At 46.4% G+C, this 22,500-nt stretch overlaps 1 protein-coding gene across 13 annotated transcripts in view; it reads right to left on the minus strand.

Moving 5' to 3' along the window:
• The window catches only part of ARID4B (AT-rich interaction domain 4B), a 234,781-nt gene that overhangs the window by 104,697 nt on the left and 107,584 nt on the right, over nt 1-22,500 (minus strand). For all 13 annotated transcript variants that reach the window (XM_085869446.1, XM_085869443.1, XM_085869444.1 and 10 more), the window contains one exon: nt 16,199-16,275. In XM_085869446.1, coding sequence (XP_085725572.1) covers nt 16,199-16,275 — 77 coding nt within the window. The remainder of the gene's footprint in view (nt 1-16,198; nt 16,276-22,500) is intronic.

Here is a 22,500-nt window from a genome sequence, read left to right on the forward strand (position 1 = left end):
CGTATGGTTTGCTCACTAACAGACTGGCCAGAAGCTACAGAAATTTCTTCAGCAATCTTGGCGGCACTTTGTCGTCTGTCTTGGAGGACTAGATTCTGAACTTTTAGAATAGTACATGCAGTCATCTTTGCTGGTCTGCCCTGGCGAGTGCAACTCATTGTTGTACACTTCTTGCAAAACCTCTGGATGACCTTGGCCACAGTGTTGGGGCTTACTTTCAAAGAAGCACTGATCTTCTTGTATCCTTAGCCATCTTTATGTTGGGCAACGATTCGATCTTTGACATCTTACGAGAGCTCTTTACCATGAGGAGCCAGGCTGCTTTCTCAGTGGTGATTAATACAGTATTTCTTCAGCAAGCAGATAGACAATTACTGCATTGAGTGCACTTCTTCACTTTTAACATACCAGGGATGTTGCAGCTCTATGGAAATTGTGTGTATTGTTTGGTGCATATTTGTACCTTCAACACTCTTTGACTTAAATATACAGAAAATGATGAAAATGGAAGCTGTTTTACCATGCTTGACTTACTTCTTGTGCAGACAATAGCAGGGGTGTACCAAATTTTGTTGCCTCCTCTTTCAGAAATATTCATGATATACCACATTATTTTTATGGAATGGCAGTTTTGTGCCTGCATACATATTGCAGAATGTCTACTCTGTCATCAACTCGAGGCTTTTGCTTCGAGCACAGCTGCTTAAAAAGTTACACTGAATTATTAACATATTTGTGAGGGGTGTACTCACTTTTGTGAGATACTGTACATAAAATATAATATAAAATACATATATATATACATATATACACAACAAAAAATGTAGAAAATCTATATAAAATATATATCATACAAATATAATGTAACATATAATATATATTATATCAATATAATATATAGATAAAATAATATTATACATATATATATATATATATATATATATATATAATATAACATATATATATATATAAATAATACATATAATAGATATAATATATATGTATGTGTATATATATATATATATATATATATATATATATATATATATATATATATATATATATATATAATTTAAACATAATATATTATAAACATAAAACTTATATATAAACATAATATACATACAAAATAAAATATAAATATAATATAACATAAACATAATATTATACGAGTCTGAAGACGACGATGGTTCACGATTGGTATTTGACGATGTAGATTCTTTCAGAAGTCAAGGATGAGACAATGTGATAATGTTTGACCAAGTTATAAAAATGATCAACATGATGTGGTACGAGGTTATTAGCAGGTGGATGTGGACAGGTTATTAGCTGCAAAATGTCGAAAACCCGGTTTCGTTCAACAACTTTAAAAATTTGACCTTTGCATAACCTTTAAAGGTCACAAAACAATGTTGTGGACATTAAAATAAGGAAACGGAATACGTGCTATAGCTTAATGGAGTTAGTTCGTCGAAGAAGGTCAAAAACCCGGTTCGATTCCCACAACTTTGAAAATTTGACCTTTGTGAAATTTCAAGGTCAAAGGTCAAGGATTATGACCTTTGGTGCAAAACTTCCTCTGGAACATTCCAGGAACAATATAACGTCATATAGGCTATATGGCATTTCGCACTCCTCGGATTATCCATACTTTGATGAAATCAGCATAAAAACAAACTTGAAGGGGGCGCCACAGGCAAGGTATTCAAGATAGAGCAAAATGGTTTCAAGACTTTAGGTGGGGAATGACCTCAAGATTATGCATAAAAAATATTGTCATCCTAACTCTCAAAGTTTGGGCGATCGTATGATTTTTATGTCAAAATTCGCAATTTTCTAAGTTTGTAACCTTGTGACCTTGACCTTGGGACGAATATATACATATACATATAGAGTGGGTAGAACAAGTATTTGATACACTGCCGATTTTGCAGGTTTTCCCACTTACAAAGCACGTTGAGGTCTGAAATTTTTATCATAGGTACACTTCAACTGTGAAAAACGGAATCTAAAACAAAAATCCTGAAAATCACATTGTTTGATTTTGAAATAATTAATTTGCATTTTATTGCATGAAATAAGTATTTGATACATCAGAAAAACAGAACTTAATATTTGGTACAGAAACCTTTGTTTACAATTGCAGAGATCAGACGTTTCCTGTAGTTCTTGACCAGGTTTGCAGACTGCAGCAGGGATTTTGGCCCACTCCTCCATGCAGATCTTCTCCAGATCCTTCAGGTTTCGGGGCTGTCGCGAGGAAACACAGACTTTCAGCACCCTCCAAAGATTTCTATTGGGTTCAGGTCTGGAGACTGGCTCGGCCACTCCAGGACCTTGAGATGCTTCTTACGGAGCCACTTCTTAGTTGCCCTGGCTGTGTGTTTCAGGTCGTTGTCATGCTGGAAGACCCAGCCACGCCCCATCTTCAATGCTCTTGTTGAGGGAAGGAGGTTGTTGGCCAAGATCTCGCGATACATGGCCCCATCCATCCTCCCCTCAATACGGTGCAGTCGTCCTGTCCCCTTTGCAGAAAAGCATCCCCAAAGAATGATGTTTCCACCTCCATGCTTCACGGTTGGGATGGTGTTCTTGGGGTTGTACTCATCCTTCTTCTTCCTCCAAACACGGCGAGTGGAGTTTAAACCAAAAAGCTCTATTTTGGTCTCATCAGACCACATGACCTTCTCCCATTCCTCCTCTGGATCATCCAGATGGTCATTGGCAAACTTCAGACGGGCCTGGACATGCGCTGCCTTGAGCAGAGGGACCTTGCGTGCGCTGCAGGATTTTAATCCATGACGGCATAGTGTGTTACTTATGGTTTTCTTTGATACTGTGGTCCCAGCTCTCTTCATGTCATTGACCAGGTCCTGCCGTGTAGTTCTGGGCTGATCCCTCACCTTTCTCATGATCATTGAGGCTCCACGAGGTGAGATCTTGCATGGAGCCCTAGACCGAGGGAGATTGACTGTTATATCTTGAACGTCTTCCATTTTCTAATGATTGCGCCAACAGTTGTTGCCTTCTCACCAAACTGCTTGCTTATTGTCCTGTAGCCCATCCCAGCCTTGTGCAAGTCTACAATTTTGTCCCTGATGTCCTAAGACAGCTCTCTGGTCTTGCCCATTGTGGAGAGGTTGGAGTCTGATTGATTGAATGTGGACAGCTGTCTTTTATGCAGATAACGAGTTCAAACAGGTAATGAGTGGAGAATGGGAGTGCTTCTTAAAGACAAAACTAACAGGTCTGTGAGAGTCAGAATTCTTACTGGTTGGTAGGTGATCAAATACTTATTTCATGCAATAAAATGCAAAGTAATTATTTAAAAATCATACAATGTGATTTTCAGGATTTTTGTTTTCGATTCCGTCTTTCACAGTTGAAGTGTACCGATGATAAAAATTACAGACCTCTATGTGCTTTGTAAGTGGGAAAACGTGCAAAATCGGCAGTGTATCAAATACTTGTTCTCCCCACTGTATATATATATATATATATATATATATATATATATATATATATATATATATATATATATATATATATATATATATGTATATATATATATATATATATATATATATATATATATATATGTATGTACATAGGGGGCTGCAAAAGTAGGTAGACAGTGAGGACTGTATTTTTTTTCATGTCGGGCAACGATTCGATCTTTGACATCTTTCGAGAGCTCTTTACCATTTTATTTCCAGTATATCTTCTTCTTCTTCTTCTTCTTCTTCTTTCGGCTGCTCCCGTTAGGGGTCGCCACAGCGGATCATCCGTATGATCCGCATAGTGATTTGGCACATGTTTTACGCCGGATGCCCTTCCTGACGCAACCCTGGTCGCCTCGGACCACACAGGGATATGGTACACCTATTTTAACCGGGGTATACACCGGCCCAGTACACTGGTACTCACTTCGCCGACCTCGGAAGGATGACAGGTTGAGTCAACCCCCTGGTGTATTAATTCAGTGGCCCAACGGGGCTTGAACTCAGGACCTTTTGGATCCCAAGCCGCTGCCCTAACCACTGCGCCAACACCAGGCTATTTCCAGTATATATATATATATATATATATATATATATATATATATATATATATATATATATATATATATATAAAAATATAAAATATATAACAGAATATAACATAAAAATATAATACAATATAATATGCATATATACATAACATAATAAATATAGAATGTAGATATAAAATAATAAATATACCCTACCAGTCAAAAGTTTTAGAACACCCCCATTTTTCAGTTTTTACTGAAATTTAAGCAGTTCAAGTCCAGTGAATAACCTGAAATGGTATAAAGCTTCGCGGTAAACTGCCAGAGGTTAAAAAGAAGAAGTTTAAGTCGCCGAAAACTGAAAAGTAATGTAAATTTCAGAGTTTATAACAAAGGCCCTTTTCAGTGAACAAGTAAAGGGTTAGCAACTGCAGCTGTTATGCAGCAATGGAAGTAAATTAAACCTTGAAAGTTGATGCAAACAATTCCTACAGGTGTCCCAACTTTTGGTGATTAGTTACAAACCCTTTGTCTGTATAAAAGCAGTGTTGGAACAGACTGTGTTGCTACACCTTCTGAAGCATTATTTGGACAATATTGCACTGCAGGAGTAGTATATTGCTATCATAATGGTGAGAAAAAGAGAATTAACAAAGGAAGACAGACAGACCATTAAAACCCTTAAAAGTGTAGGTCTTTCCTTTGGAGAAATTGCAAAGCAGGCCGAGGTGTTGGTGAGTACAGTTTCCCACACAATCAAAAGGCACTTGGAAACTGTAGGAAACTCTGACAGGAAGAGGTCTGGCAGACCCAAAGCCACAACACAATCAGAAGACAAGTTTCTGAGAGTCAACAGCTTGCGTGATAGGCGACTCAAAGGACAGCAGCTTCAAGCACAGCTTAACACTGGTCAAAGTAAGGAAGTCTCAGTTTCAACTGTGAAGAGAAGACTTTGAGCTGCAGGTTTGACAGGTCGAGTGGCAGGAAGAAAGCCATTGCTAAGATGGCAAAATAAGAAAAAGAGGCTTGCCTGAACCATGAAGCACCGCCAGTAGATGACTGAAAACTGGAAGGTCTTATGGACCAATGAATCAAAATTTGAAATCTTCGGTTACTCACGCAGGGTTTTTGTACGCCGTCGAGTCGGCGAAAGGATGGGTCCTCAGTGTGTGCCACCATCTGTCAAACATGGAGAACAAAGCGTGATGATCTGGGGCTCTTTTGCTGGATCCAGAGTCGGCAACTTGCACAGAGTGCCTGGGACCTGAACGAAAAGGGCTACCACAGCATTTTGCAGCATCATGCAATACCCTCTGGTCTACGCCTATTTGGTCAGGGGTTCATCCCACAGCAAGTTAACGACCCAAAACATACCTCCAGGCGATGTCAGAACCTCCTTCGAAGAAAAGAACAAGACGGTAGACTTTAAATCATGGAATGGCCAGCACAGTCTCCAGACTTAAACCCCATTGAGCTGCTTTGGGATGAACTGGACAGAAGGGTGAAAGCAAAACAACCTACAAGTGCAACACATTTGTGGGAACTTCTGTTGGGAAAAAAAAACTTTCCGAACAATATTTGATTGCCATTGTAGAAAAAAATGCCACGAATATGTTCGGCTGTTATATCTGCAAAATGTGGATACTTTGATGAGACAAAAATTGATTAAATTTTGTTCAAAAAAACCATTCCAAGATTTCTTTTTTATCTGCAATTGTATATTTGTTCTACGCTTTAATTTCAGAGTACATTGAAACATTAAACTGCTTAAATTTCAGCAAAAACTGGAAAAATGGGGGTGTTCTAAAACTATAGACTGGTAGAGTAGATGTGTGTATATATGTATATATATATATATATATATATATATATATATATATATATATATATATATATATATATATATATATATATATATATATATATATATATATATATATATATTGTTGCGGTTGTGGAAATTCGCAAACCACCATTCAGGTCCTGTAGGTGAGATATCTCTGTAAGTACATGTGTAGTTAGCCCCAAACCCGTTGTTTAGAGGGAATAAATGTGATCCATTCGGGCTGCGACCCTTTGAGATAGCCGTTTTTCTGTTCTATCTTTATTTTGAACCAACCACGTCTCAACCGCCATCACACAACAACCACCAACCGCAACGCGCTTCACAACAACAACAATGCCAAAAGCCACGACCTTTACCTTCACAACTCGCTCCCGCAAACATCGCATCACCGCCATTCCAAACGTCACCATGGCCATGGACCACCACTTTAAACCCTCCACCACCATCGCCTCTCCTTCTGCGGCCATTCCCGCACCGCTTGTGGGCACCGAGCGTCAGGCTGTCCTGGCCTCGTGCGGGACGCGCGCTGAGCCGCGGGTGCAAAGTGCGGCCTTTCCGAGGAAAAGTCGGATCAGGAATGATACACGCCCACTTCTGATCCGTCCAATCAGCAAGCGCGGGGCGGTTTGGCCCCGCCTCCAGGCGCGTCGGAGTAGAATCGATATATTCAAATTCGAGGATCAGGGGAGATTCACGCCCCTTTTTCTCCGTCCAATGGGCGAGCGTGGCTCCACCCCCGAGCTCGTTCTGATCCTGAAATTTGCATATGGGTTCTCCTGCCGGACTATAAAGCGCTGAGCACAGGGCAAATTTGGGCAGTCAAGTCGGGTCTGGAGGAGAGTCAGTCTGTCGGAGGTCGGAGTCTGTCAGGGTTCGGAGTCTGTCGGGGAGCTGCAGAGTGAGGAAGCCTGGAGCCTGGAGCGCGGTCGAGGTGATTTGCTGCAGTCGGCTGAGGAGAATTGCAGAGGGGACCGGATAGCTCGGGTCCGAGGCAAGGAAGACGGCGGTCGGCGATGAGCTCGCAGTGGAGTCGCTCGTCGCGGGACCCAAGCAAGCCAGCTATCCTCTTTCCCCAGAGCATCAACAATTCCCCCCCTCCCCCCCCTCCCGCGCTGAGATAGTGCGGAAAGGGGGGCCCCGTTCCCACCCCACTCCAAGCAGTGCCAACGAAACCCGCGAAGGAGCGCGGAGTCGGAGCGCCACCGCGCAACCACAAAGACACGGGTAGGATCCACCCGGTCTCGCGGCCCACAGGCCCCGTCTGCCCCCTTGTCTTTGAGGGTGGCCCTTTTCTTTTGCTTTTGAGTAAATGTGTTGTTGGCGCCGTCTGTAAAGTAAAACTGTGTAAGTGTTGCCGTGTGCTCGCGTAGTCGGTAGTAGATCTGCATTGTTGTGTTTCTTTTGTTACATCTGCTTTTGGTGCATAATTGTTGTAATTGTATATGTGTGCTCTCCGTGTGCCGTGGAATAAATGTGCATTATGTTGAACTGTTTTTCCCGTTTCGCTTCATCTTTTCTTTAATTAAATCTCCATCTTGCTTCACGTAAAGGGTTGGTAGTGGGCTTAATACGCCCGATAATTAGTCGGAACCGTCGAGGCCGACGATAACACCGCTCGGTTATCCCGATAGTACGGAACGGGTCGCTTCAGTGGCCCGTGTCCGGAGTCGACCTGCGGCGAGGTGCGATCGCCCGGTCTACCCTCCGCGTGGGTACTTAGGTAGGTCGAATTTGGCGAACAACCCTATCCCACGCGGGGGGCCGATTGGCACGATCGGGATGAGGCTGAAAGGCCCACCCGTGACTAGCTCCTGGCGTTAGTCCGAGAGGGTCACGACAGAATTGTCCGTCCGGTGGGCGACGTGCCGCGATTCGAGTTACGTGGCCGATCGCACGCCGGCCGGCGCGAATTCGCAACAATATATATATATATATATATATATATATATATATATATATATATATATATATATATATATATATATATATATATATATATATATATATATATATATATATATATATATATATATATATATATATATATATAATGACGGGCCGCAAGCCGCTCGCTCGGGGTGAAGGGGCGCGAGCCACTCGCTCGGGGTGATGGAGCGCGAGCCGCCTGCTCAGGGTGACGGAGCGCGAACCACCCGCTCGGTGTGACGGAGCGCAAGCCGCCTACGCGGGGTGAAGGAGCGTGAACCACCCGCTCGGGGTGAGGGAGCGCAAGCCGCCTACTCGGGGTGAAGGAGCGTGAACCACCCGCTCGGGCTGATGGAGCGCGAGCCGCCTACTCGGGGTGAAGGAGCGTGAACCACCCGTTCACGGTGACGGAGCGCGAGCTGCCTGCTCGGTGTGAAGGAGCATGAACCACCCGCTCGGGGTGACGGAGCGCGAGCCGCCTGCACGGGGTGAAGGAGCGTGAACCACCCGCTCGTGGTGACGGAGCGCGAGCCGTCTGCTCGGTGTGAAGGAGCATGAACCACCCGCTCGGGGTGACGGAGCGCGAGCTGCCTGCTCGGGGTGAAGGAGCACGAATCACCCGCTCGGGGTGACGGAGCGCGAGCTGCCTGCTCGGGGTGAAGGAGCGCGAACCACCCGCTTGAGGTGACAGAGCGCGAACTACCTGCTCGGGATGATGGAGCGCGAACCACCCGGTCAGGGTGACGGAGTGCAATGCACCCACTCGGGGTGACGGAGCGCGAACCACCCGCTCAGGGTGACGGAGCGTGAACCACTCGCTCAGGGTGACGGAGCGCGAACCACTCGCTCAGGGTGACGGAGCGCGAACTACTCGCTCAGGTAACGGAGCGCAAACCACTCCCTCAGGGTGACGAAGTGCAGTTCCACTATCGACAATCCATCCATCCATCCATCCATCAGGACCATACTCTGTGCAGAGCGTTGGTGCTGCCTAAGCAGTCTCCTGGGCTATTGGGCACAATCCTGGATGGGTCACCACTCCAACACAGGATACCAGTATGCTGGTACTCATTTTGCCGACCTCAGAAGGATGAGAGGCAGAGTCAACCCCACCTGGTATTAATTCAACAGCTGAGGGGGATTTGAACTCAGGATCCTTGGATCACAAGCCCACCACCCTCACCATTAAGCCAACACCAGGCATTTTGACACTATCACTGTATGCCCATATCGGCCATCATTGTTCCCATATCGGCCACTACTATGTCCATGCAGGCAATCATTGTTGCTTTTGACAATGGGTGCTCGGCAAGTGGCTTAAGCACTCATGCAAACACTCCAATTCAATGGTTGAGAAGGAACGGTTGGCCAGGCTGTCACTGCATACCAGAAAGGATCCCATTAACTTTAAAGCCAGTCTTCACCACGCACACAGAAGATAATTGAATAAAATTAATTAATGAAATAAAATGACTTTATCCACGAAAGCATTGCTGCTTAATGCAGAACAGCCATGGAGAAATCTTAAAATTCAATCATCTGTGAAATAAACATTGCAGAAAATCCACCATTTTGCCTGCTTGTCTGTGCACATCACGTGCTTCATCGGTTCGGGGTCCGTGCAAATGTTATAACTTTCTTTTTAAAACGTCCGTTTTTTACCAGACTTGCTTTGGTTCCCTGTAGAGCACCTCACAAAATGTCTGAAAATATAGACACAGATCTGGAAGACGCTATGGATCGACAGTCCCTGTCGGGGACAGGGCGCGAGGTCCAGCAGTGAATGCATTAAATCATACAACTCAATGAAGCTGGTTAATTTTAGCACGTTCGTAAATTTTTTCTTCACTCAATATACACTGATGAGCCAAAACATTATGACCACTAACAGGTGAAGTGAATAACATTGTTTATCTTGTTACAATGGCACCTGTCAAGGGGTGGGATATATTAGGCAGCAAGTGAACAGTCAGTTCTTGAAGTTGATGTGTTGGATGAAGGAGAAATGGGCAGGAGTAAAGACCTGAGCGACTTTGACAAGGGCCAAATTGTTATGGCCAAACGACTGGGTCAGAGCATCTCTGAAACGGCAATCCTTTTAAGCTATTAAAATTATGACAGCGAAGGGTGCTGCACAAAGTGAAACTCTGTCGGATGGGACCAGATAAGAGTCATTGCCATTACGAGAGGCAGCTCGGAAATACGCCGTCTGAAGATGATGACAAATTATTTTTGTTATTATTATAATTACGATTATGATGAACGAGAGAAGATTTTGCAGTTTTGACCAATCTTGATTTTTTTGCTTTTGCCATGGTCTGGTGTAGTGAAAAGTGATCCCTGCCAAGACAATTAGCTCAACAGACCAAGTAGGCTCTCATAGGTAGCCTAAGCGACTTTTTAGAGAAGATACGCCAATTTTAGTTTTGTATATAGCGAGTGGGACCGACATTATTTTCCAATGCATCTCTACATATAGAGTGCTAGCGCACTCTCTGATAATGTAAAAAAGAAGAAGACATCATGCAGAGCACAATTCTTGCAAAATCCATAAAACAAATTTGACCTCAAAAATAATTGGCTGGTTGAATACCGTGACCCAAAATGAAAATCCTCTTCAAATTTCAAGTCAATGGGATGAAAATTGAGGATTTTTGAAATACCACCTTAAGTAGTTGTTGACCTTTGGGCCAATGCTGACCTTTTGGTCAAGGTTGAACTCAAAAATAATTGGTGGTTGAATTCACCGACCTGAAATATAAATCCTCTTCGAATTTCAAGTCAATTGGATGAAAATTGAGCATTTTAGAAATCTCACCTAAGTTGTTGACCTTTGGCTTATGTTGACCTTTTGACCTCAAAAAACCATAGGCTTCTTCCTTATGACAAACTCGACAATGTGGTGAAGTTTTGTGAACATCAGTTTAAAATTGTGATGTGTAGGCGATAAACAGACAGACAAACAAACAAACAGAATAACAAAATCGACCAACCATTATACGTGAAAAATCTTCGATTTTGCAAGTAACAAACTCAGCTTCCCAGACAGGTGACATGAAACCACCAGAGATTAACTAACTATCGAGGCGCCGAGAAGAGGAGATATGTACACCTGGAATCTTTCATTTGCGGTGTGTTTATGATTAATTAGTTTGTTTTCAGGGTACACATACAGTTTTATTGGGAAAATTGGTAATGCTGGAGGACGATTCCATGGATCAAAGTCAACCGTGAATACACTTTTAAAACTTGAGTTCATTGAGCATGATGCCCTGCTCAATCTTCAACTGTATACTTCAATTTTAATACAATAATGATTTTAAAGATCGTTTAAAAAATCTGGAAGTTTAGCGCTATTGAAGTAGTCTCATACACCAACCACACTTAAACACCACCCAATGTCCAAGTACTGCAAAACTGGAGGTTCTTGGATGTATTTAGAAGGCTATTTGTGTTCTAGATTGTTCAAGTACCTTTATAATTCAATTGAAATAAAGATTTTAAAAGGTTTAAAGACATGTAAATAAATCAATTCTGGGTTTTAACACCGTTTTACGCAGTGTCTATTAAATCACCCTTTCTAACATGTTGCATTCGTTATTCGTGCCTGGGGAAGGGGGCCCTTATCATGTCTTTAAAAACAGTAAGTTCCCTGTTTGGAATGGTTTTCAATTTTGTTTGACTGCCAGGCAGGCAGACAGAATAAAAATATTATCTCACTCCTCTCTACACATGTGTGATTGGGACAAATTCAGAACGAAAGAACTGGTAAACGGCAGGCATGTCTTCCGATTAGTGTCCAAAATATAATCATTCAATTTAAATAAGTTGTTCCTCGATCATAAACTAATAAGACAGATAGACATGAAGCAATTGCTTAACCCCACTTTTCGCTTCGCTTGTGCGGGGTAATAACAGGTTGAATAAATTATGAGGTTGGGGACACAGCAATGAAATCAATGAATAAAGACAACATGGAAACCTGCTGGCAAACTCAACGAGACAGAAATGCCTAAACCTTCAACTAAACTTATCACGCACAGACTCGTTCAGGGAACAGGATAGCCAAATGAATACCACAGAATGGATGAGGTAAAGATTTTAGTGGTCTTCCCTTTTTGAGGAATGTCAGGAGGCATAACATGGGCACGCATGTGGGTCAGGTTCTACACTCATGCAGGATGCTCCCACTGACATCTCTGCTCCTTCAAGTGCCACAGTCACCGACTTGATGACCGTGACGTTTTCCGACTGTGGAACTGACTCTCTTCTCGGGTCTCTCCAAACTCTCCCTCTTGACTCCTAGCATTTGAGTGTGGCTGGCTTATATAGCAACAGCCCCCCAGGCCCTCTGTTTTGAGGCTTCACCCGCTCCATAAGTGCTGTGCACGCACTCTCATAGCAATGAAATCGCCAGAGTGGAATGGTGATCACAATGAAGACTGTCTGGGGCTCACACATGTGGACATGCCATGTGCAGGCAGAACGTATGGGGAGGGGTTTTTGGCGGAGATGAGAAATAACAATGGGGAACAATTACAGGTAATTACAGAGGGAAGAGACAGATACGGGGCTAAGACGACAAGGAGCTTCCTATAAAACTGATCCTTGTCGTTACTAACTGGCATTAAAAAGCACTTCTGCTAACATTCATTAAGAGAACGAATCAATACATAACCCCTCATGTACTGGCTTCAGTTAAAGCGTATCTCGGAGCGAACGGTCACTATAATTCCACCGGCAAGTGCAATTCATGATATTGTTGTGGTTGACGAAATTCACAAACCACCATTCAGGTCCCTTAGGTGAGATATCTCTGTAAGTATATGTGTAGTTAGGCCCAAACCCGTTGTTTCGAGGGAATAAATGTCATTCAGCCGGGCTGCGACTCTTCAGGATAGCCGTTTTTCTTTTACTATCTTTATTTTGGACCAGCCGCCATTACTACCACCACCAACCACGTCTCAACAGCCATCACACAACCACCAACCACAACGCCGCTTCACAACAACAGCCACGACCTTTACCGTCACAACTCGCCACCATCGCATCACCACCATTCTTGCGCCACTTGTGGGCACCGATACTGGACTCGTGCAGGGCGCGCACCGAGCAGCGTGTTCAGAAACATCACAGACTTTCTGAAGAAAACGGATCAAAAACGACTCACGCCCACTTCTGTTCCGTCCTATCGGTGAGCGTGGGGCGATTTGGCCCCGCCTCCAGGGCGTTGGAGCGTGGTCGCTATATGCAAATTCATGGATCAAAAAGCATTCACGCCCACTTTTCCTCGGTCCAATGGGGAGCCAGTTAGAGGTGAAGGGTCGGAGGTAAAGGGTCAAAGGTGAAGGGGCGAAGCCACGGGGCATATAAACGGCTGCGTTCGTCAGTCGAGGCAGTTCGGAGTTGGGAGTTCGCGGAGCCAGTGAAGAGTTGGGACGAGTCAAGAGAGGAGACGGAGAGGGCGATCGGACGAAGCTGTGGAGAGGCGGCGGTGGCAAAGGCGGTTGAGGGGGTGCTCGCGTCCGATTCGGGGAACTGCGGAGGGAGAGGCCGGCGGCGCGACCGAGGTCGTGGTGGAGACGCTCGTCGCGGGACCCGAGACAGGGAGACATCCTCCTTTCCCCCGAGCATCAGCAACCCCCTCCTGTTTCCCCCCGCGCTGAGATAGTGCGACAAGGGGGCCCCTTTCCCACCCCCCACCAGACACTGTCCGCGAGGCCCGCGGAGTCGGGGCGCCACCGCCACTTTGCGTCTCATCATCAGACGGGTAGGCCCGACGCGGTCTCGGCCCCAGGCCCGCCTACCCCCCTCATCCTTGAGGGTGGTCCTTTTTCTTTTGCTTTGGGTATATGTGTTGTCGGCGCCATCTGTGAAGTAAAATTGTATAAGTGTTGCCGTGTGCTCGGTAGTCGGATAGCTCTGCATTGTCTTCTTCTTTTATATTTGCTTTTTGTGTAATATTGTGTTTCTTCTTCTTCTTTTACATTTGCTTTTGGTGTAATTGTATATGTGTGCTTTCCGTTCATCGTGAAATAAATGTGCTTTATGTTGAACTGTTTTCCCGCTTCGCTTCGTCTTTTCCTCTATTGAATCTCCATCTTACTTCACGTAAAGGGTTGGTCGTGGGCTAAAACGCCCGATAATTAATCGAACCGTCGAGGCCGACGATAACACTGCTCGGTTATCCCGATAGTACGGAACGGGTCGCTTAAAGTGGCCCGTGTCCGGAGTCGACCTGCGGCGAGGTGCGATCGCCCGGTCTACCCTCCGTGTGGGTACTTAGGTAGGTCGAATTTGGCGAGCAACCCTATCCCACGCGGGGGGCCGATTGGCACGATCGTGGTGAGGCCGAAAGGTCCACCCGTGACTAGTTCCCGGCGTTAGTCCGAGAGGGTCACGACGGGATTGTCCGTCCGGTGGGCGACGTGCCGCGATTCGAGTTACGTGGCCGTTCGCACGCCGGCGGGCGCGAATCCGCAACAATATAAAGAAATGTCAAGTGCAGGTACAGAAAGGTTATGTTGTAACTGCTTCCTTTAACATAACAGTGACTGCAAACACAAAACAAACAACCCAATCGATGTTTGCCAAGCCACAATCACAATCAAAAACAGAGAAAAGAGCAATTCACATGGTAAAAGAATGGCGATCGTTATGAACGTTAAAATGCAGAAATCGCCCACTGCCGATAATACGATCAAACAGAGACAATAATGCATTATTACTCACTTGACGATGAGTCTGTGGTGGGTGAAAACAAGAAAGGATTAACAAATATTGAGCAGCAAAGATCATCACAATGTAAAAGGACCCAGGTGGCTCAATAAAACTCCCTGGACTCATCAAACCTCCCAGCGCATCAAATGCATGGCACTATGCTCCTGCTCAAACCTGATCATGAACAGACCAAGTTCCAGACGAAACTCTGCCAAGCTAGATGATTCCCAACCACAGCTCCACCCATTTTTGCACTTTACTCATGAAAGGAATTGTGTGCAAAAACAGTCATTTTCATAAAAAAATATATTCGTGTATTGGTATATTAATGTTTTTTAAGATCCCAATTTAACATCGTTTGAAAACTTAAATATGTCACAAGGCCTTTAATTTGCATACAATCACAATCTCAGAATGAGAACAACCAACACAATAAGCATTGCTACAATTCTTGACTTTGCTTTTGGATACTGTCAAAAGCTAATGTGTAACAACAATATCAGAGTGCACATGCATGCCAATCCAGATCTTAGTATGACACAGACCCAATTCCAAATTCTCCTCATGTCATTTGTAACAAATACATTGAAGTTATCTATATGCTGTAATTAGATTTTTTTAAATGGCTACATTTCTGAAAACTACGCACCTCTTCACCCACCATAAGGTCCACACATCCCTTCTATCTCATCCCTTTATTACCTCTGCCACCGAAGGTGAAGGAGGTTATGTTTTCACCCCTTTCTGTCTGTTTGTCTGTTTGTTTGTGCACAGGATATCTCAAAAAGTTGTGGACAGATCCAGAAGAAATTTTGTGGACAGGTTGGTGTGTGACGAGGAAGAACTGATTCGATTTTGGTGAAGATCCAGATCTGGATCGGGGTACTCGAATTTTTCAAGTGATTCTTCACCATCGAGAGATCGGGCCAAAAACGATATATCGCACGATATCTCAAAAAGTTGTGGACGGATTTGGATGAAACTTGATGGACATGTTGGGTGTGGGACAAGGAACAATTGATTCGATTTTGGTGAAGATCCGAATCCGGATCCGGATACGAGAATTATTTAATTTTTAAAGTGATTCTTCACCATTGAGGGAAAGGGCCAAAAACGATACAATACTGAATAGCATTACATTTCAAAAATGTATTTGGCCTGATATGTTCTTGTGGATCAGGCATTACATGGCAGAGGTATGCACTCTACCAAGTGCCCTTCGAGTTTGTACCTTCTTCACCCTTATCCCCCCACCACCTCCCCATTCTCCAAAATTTATATAGCTGCCCTTCTCTTCTTCTATCTTTTCCCACTTTCCTAATTTTCTCACTAATTTTTTCTCAACTTTCAACACAAAATATGGAGATGGACCTTTAATCATGATAATGGTGATCAAGGGCATACCTCCACCCAATCAGATTTCAGTACAATTCATATTTTAAAACATGCTTTTAGTTTCGACCTTCCATCCTAACATGTTTCTAAGCTACTACACTCTGTGTCCTATTTTTGACCCAATTTTCTGTCCAATTAGCTCGCCTGCCTGTTATCATTTAATCTTATGTTCATGAGAAACATTCCATGTGGCACCTTCCAAAAAAGGAAGCAAGGAACACGATATGAATCGATATAGCTGCACTCATAAAGATTTCAGCATCAAGATGACAGTCACTAACCCTGCCTGATGGAAGGGTCTGTCTTGGGAGCAGAGTTTCTGTTGATGATGCGAACATCCGTCCGAGAAACACAATGACTGTGACACAGAAACACGCTTCAATGAAACAAAATCGAGCTATCATGGTGACAGTGGAAATATCCTTCACTGCCAACAGAGGCACATCATGTATGTGCAAAAGTTAAACCACTTTTTTTTTGTTTTACCCCTCAGCCCATTTGAGCTAAAAGGCATGTCATAGGAGTTTCTATCTGTCTGTCTGTCCATCAGTTATTTAATTTCCAGCCCATATGTTGGTAAGATAGAGAGGTGGATTGGTGTAACTTATGTGGTTAAACTGTCTTCTGCAAATATGCCTTTTCGTGGTATTCAGTTGGTGATTGTGTAGATGTGTTTTCTTACTTTTATGTGTCAGACCTCAACATCCCTCACCTGAAAAGTCTACACCACATTTGTCCTTCAACATAAAATTAGTCGCTGTTTGTGCTCCGACAATCTACATGAATGGGATCCAAAACTGATTGAGTTACATTTAACTTTTTTGTATATAAAGTCGAGGCTCATGGAGGCGCTCAAACACACAATTGACCAGAATATACCAGAACAAAAAGAACAGTAAAGAGAGGGAGGGTGTGGGGAGAAGAGAAAACACACCAACAGCAGAATACAGGGACAACATAAGAGAAATGGAGGAAGAAAGGACATGGGGAAGAATGAGAGCAAGGGAAGGGGGAGGACACAGGGGGTGAACAAGTTAGATACAGGCACAAACTCTCAATCGCAGAAGTGAGGATGGTGAAAGAGAGGGGGTAACCCAAAAAGAGGTAAGCTTGGGGGGGTTAATGAAGGTAGAAAAATATCATGGATGGATGGGGGATGACCTGAGATGGAGGTGAACAGCTGGTTAAAGCCCTGTGTACTGTACTGAAATGGGAGATGCTTAGCAGGCAGACACGAAGCGGAGGAACAGTCGAGCCGGGCTGTGTTGCACGAGTGCGAGCGCAGGCGTACTGTGCCCGCGGCTCCCCTTTATTCCGTACTCGGTACACTCACGAGCCGGCCGACTCCAGCATTACTACGACGCCTCAGACGGCGCGCACACCTCATATCCCTTGCCGACCCCCACGGCCACCTCCCATCATCACGCCCACCATGCAACATCACCATGCCCTTCCCCATAGGCCCGCAGACTCCACCACACTCCTCCCCCCTAAAACTATGATTATTAACTGATTACCATTATAAGAAGCATGCAGAACACGAAGGACTTCGTATAATAATCATGGAAATAAAATGAAAATAGCAAAGTATAATAGCACACCACATCATATAATGTGTCGATGCGAGCGAGTGGAGCAGCAAAGGTCAGGTCTGACCGCGTTACCGATATGAAGCAGCAAAATGAGAAGCACAGCAGCATTATGCAGCAAAAACGCCCCCAGGCGGCCCATGCTGACATGACCCTAGCCAAGGTCGTAACGACCTCTCGAGCCAACCTCCTCCGGCCCCATCAAACGCCTCCGGCCCACTCCCCCCAGGCAGACCCGACGTAGATAAACATCCCGAGGCTGGCAGCCCGCTATCTGGAAGTCGTGGCGCCAGCCTTAGACCTTGGCCGGGGGCACTGAACAGCGCCGCTGGCTACATGCATTTAATGCGCCAAAACAACTCACGCACCACAATCAGTTGAGACGCCAACGCCCGTCCCAACGGCCTTGAGCGAACACAGCGAGTTGCGCTCGCAATCAAAGGTGGGGGTAACGCCGACCAGGGCACCAGTCTTGGTTCCGAGTCGATCTCCGAGACCCACACGGCCGCTAGACGGGAGCAACTCCACCTAAACCACACTGCAATCATAGGCTCGTTATAAATCATTACGAATAATATTCGAAGCATCGCAAATTCATTTTTCCGTACAGCACGCTTTTTTGATAAAATCCCAGCACATGACAAAGCAATTACCTGCGGCCCGGGACAGTGGACGGCCAACTCAACCTTTTTATTCGCCACCACCGCCCCTGAAGCCCCTACATCACATTGATCATAATCCAACTCCCATTGACTGATCTCCGCCACATCCACTTTTACACGAGAACTGCTGGCATTTATTTCAACAACATTAAACTGCATCACTAGAGCAAGGAAAAGCACATATGCCATGAACAACAACCCACAACCCGCATCACGAGTCCGCTTCTTGGTTGTCGACTCGATGTTGTGACTCGCGACTCCCTCCAACGCCACGGGCTCACCGTCACCTGTCGAAGCTGCCTGCACCACACCGACACGCATTGCCTCACGAACCCTGCCACAGCGCGGGAACTCATCGCGAGCGAAGCGCGGGAACTCATCGCGAGAGCTGATACGGCTCTCGCCGCCCGCCAGAGCCTCGCCCTCGGTACTCGACGAAGGCCTCGAAGAGAGTACTGGCACATCTGGAGGTACGAACCGGAGACCCAGTCCGAGGTGCGCCAGCCAGTCTCGACCCAACAGGGGGGGGCCCCTCCCCTCGTACAACGAACACCGAGAGCTGGGCGCATCGATCTCGGTAGCGCACTGAGACGTCGGCCCTCGCAAGCGGTGCAATCGCCTCACCGGTGTACGTGTATAACGACAAGGCCGTCTTGACCAGGCGAATACCGCGAAGACCACGAGCCGCCCGCTCATCCATGACCGACACTGCTGCCCCGGTATCCACGCAAAACACAGTCGGTTGGCCATTCACTTCGACCTCAACCGTGAAAGGCGTCGTCATCTCCGAACCAACGGAAAACAGACTCAACCGTGGTTGCATCTCCCGCTCTGGCTCGCCGGCATTGTCAGGCCCCGGTTGCAGGCCGATCTCCAGGTCACTGGGGTCCTCTCGCACCTCGTCATCCAAGACCCCAACGGAGGCCCCCGCCATCCGACACACACGCTTCAAATGTCCCACCTTGTGACAATGCAAACACACGGTGTTCTTATACGGGCACATTTGTCGCAGGTGCGGACCCCCACACCCCCAGCAGCCGCGGAAAGTCCCTTCGCTCCATGTGCGACCGTGCTGCGGTGCCCCCTCGCTCCAGGCGCGACCATGCTGCGGTGCCCCCTCGCTCCCGGTGCGACTGTGCTGCGGTGCCCCTTCGCTCCCGGTGCGACCGTGCTGCGGTGCCCCTCGTCCCACACCGCCAGGCGCGCTTGCGACCTGCGGCACTTGAGCCACTGCTCGGACTCCGGGCTGCGTGACTCGCGGCACTTGTGCAGTTACCGCGTGGACTTCGGGATTAGCCGCCATACTCCAGCTGGAGCTACTCATTGCGTCTTGGCCAGCAATGGCACGGACATCCGTGAGCGTCTGCTCGACAGACGAAGCAGTCACGACCGCCGAGTCGAATGTGATGTCGGTTAATCGCAGGATAGCCGCTACCATCTTCGCGTCTCGCAGACCAGAAATAAAACGATCTCTGAGCCTTGTCGGACGCTCCTCTGCCGTGAATTTGCACGGCACAGCCGAATGCTTCACTCGTGCTACGAAGTCCGCAACGCGCTCCTCGCCACCCTTAGCGAGATGATCGAACTGGAACCGCGCGAGATGTAACGCCTTCTCCGGCGCCAAGTGGGTCTTCATTTTCGCCACGATGTCCTGAAAGGATAGCACATCATCACTGGGTCTATTTGGAGCCACCAAATCACTCAGCAGGCGGTAGTGCTCCATTGATAGCGAGGCGAGCAAGATCGCCTTGCGTTTCTCTTCATCCTCTACATCATTCGCCCGAAAGTAGTAACCTAACTGTTCAGAAAACAACTCGAACTCATCTCCCCCGAACACGGGTACACGTCCGTGTGCCGTGCCGCGACCTTCCGCCATGCTCCGTGAGACCCTTGGCTCCGTAGCTTGGAACCGCCCTTACACACGCCGATCCGCAGATCCTCGTTCGCCAACTGTACTGTACTGAAATGGGAGATGCTTAGCAGGCAGACACGAAGCGGAGGAACAGTCGAGCCGGGCTGTGTTGCACGAGTGCGAGCGCGGGCGTACTGTGCCCGCGGCTCCCCTTTATTCCGTACTCGGTACACTCACGAGCCGGCCGACTCCAGCATTACTACGACGCCTCAGACGGCGCGCACACCTCATATCCCTTGCCGACCCCCACGGCCACCTCCCATCATCACGCCCACCATGCAACATCACCATGCCCTTCCCCATGGGCCCGCAGACTCCACCACACCCTGGATGGAAGAATTACATTGAAGAGAATAAGGAAAAGTGAAAAGAAAAGAAAAAGAAAAAAAACAAAGGAAAAAAATGAGTGGACGTACGTAGTGAGTCTGCATTTTGGGGATTTCATCAGAATGGGGTTACTGGCAGACCATGTGAGCACTGCAGAAACCTGAGGAGGGCGGGGGGGGGGAGAGAAAGAAAGTCCTGCCTCCAAGTGGTTTGTCAACGAGTGGGAGGTGGGCTTTCGAATGTCCCTGGGCTGTGGTAGATTGGATATCTGGGTTGGTGTTTGGAGGACACCACTGGGCAGACAGAACTCCCTGCAGCTGGGGATTTAGTGTCAGGGGAGGGGGAGGGCTGAGTCAATAAATTATTATGTTTTCTGTCTGTCATTGTGTCCGGGGTTCTGTGCCATCTGTCTCGTGTGCTTTAATGAATTATTTGTTTCTAAAGAGATGTGTTACGCTTTCTGTTCCCATCATTTTGCCACAGCGACATTTGGGCTTAATTGGGATCCCTGGATGGCTAATTTAGAGGTAATCCTGTTTTACAAGTGGTGTGTTCGAACATGCATGTCATCCAGTCAGGAGTCAATTCATGCAAGTTGGAAATCGTTCAGATAAACCGTGACATGTTCGCAGAGTGTATAGTTCCCGCCAATAAATAATCGCTTGCAGTTCTGTGAAGGCTTATGGGTGGGGCTGCACAGGAGACACATATATATATATATATATATATATATATATATATATATATATATATATATATATATATATATATATATCTTCTTTCCGCTGCTCCCGTGAGGGGTCGCAACAGCGGATCATCCATATGATCAGCATCGTGATTTGGCACATGTTTTACGCCGGATGCCCTTCCTGACGCAACCCTGGTCGCCTCTTACGACACAGGGATATGGTACACCAATTTTAACCGGGGTATACACCGGCCCAGTACACTGGTACTCACTTCGCCGACCTCGGAAGGATGACAGGCTGAGTCAATTAATTAATTAATTCAGCGGCCCAACGGGACTTGAACTCAGGACCTTTTGGATTCCAAGCCACTGCCCTAACCACTGCGCCAACACCAGGCGCGTATATATATATATATATATATATATATATATATATATATATATATATATATATATATATATATATATATATATATATATATATATATATATATTGTTGCGAATTCGTGCCCGCCGGCGTGCGATCGGCCGCTCGACTTGAATGGCGGCCGCCTCGCCCACCAGAACCGACAATTCTGTCATGACCCTCTCGGAACAACGCCGGGAGCTAGTCACGGGTGGGGGTTTAACCCCACCACGACCGTGCCAATTGCCCACCTGCTCGCCAAATTCGATCTACCGAAGTACCTGCGCGGATGGTCGACCGGGGGATCGTACCTCGCCGCAGGCCGACTCCGGACACGAACCGCTTAAGCGGTCCGTTTCGTGCTACAGTGATAACCGAGCGGTGTTATCGTCGGCCTCGACGGTTCCGATTAATTATCGGGCGTATTAAGCCCACTACGAACCCTTTACGTGAAGCAGGATGGAGGGTCAATTAAAAGGAAGGAGACGAAGCGAAACGGGCACAGTTCAACATGCAAGCACTTTATTTACATGACACACGGAGAGCAAACAATTTACAGCCAAACAGTCAAAATGCACGTATATCAACCCAAACAAAAACAACAATGCAGAGCTACAACCGAATACGCGTGCACACGGCAACACTTACACAGTTCTACTTTACAAGACACGGCGCCACAAGATCCATACAAAAACCCCGAAAAGAAAATGGTGAATTCCCTTTGGGCCGTCGAGTCCCTCTCCCACGTTCGTCGACGTGATCGCGCATGGCTGCGACTCCGTGCCCTGGCGGGGTAGGCGAGTCCTCTCTGGCGTGCATATGCTCCCTCCCCTCCCTCGTGCGATAACCCCTCCCCTCATGCTTACCTCCTTCCAAACGCCTTCCCTCTCCCCACTGCCCCCTCCTCCCTTCCCGAATCCTCCTCGCTCCCACCCCCCTCCCGGTGTGTAGCAACTTTTGGTGAGGCTTTGCTTCCCCCACCCTCCTTCCTCACTCTTC

The sequence above is a fragment of the Eptatretus burgeri genome, chromosome 2, assembly GCF_056783735.1.
Source record: "Eptatretus burgeri isolate ZD-2024b chromosome 2, Ebu_testis_v1, whole genome shotgun sequence".
Taxonomy (NCBI): domain Eukaryota; kingdom Metazoa; phylum Chordata; class Myxini; order Myxiniformes; family Myxinidae; genus Eptatretus; species Eptatretus burgeri.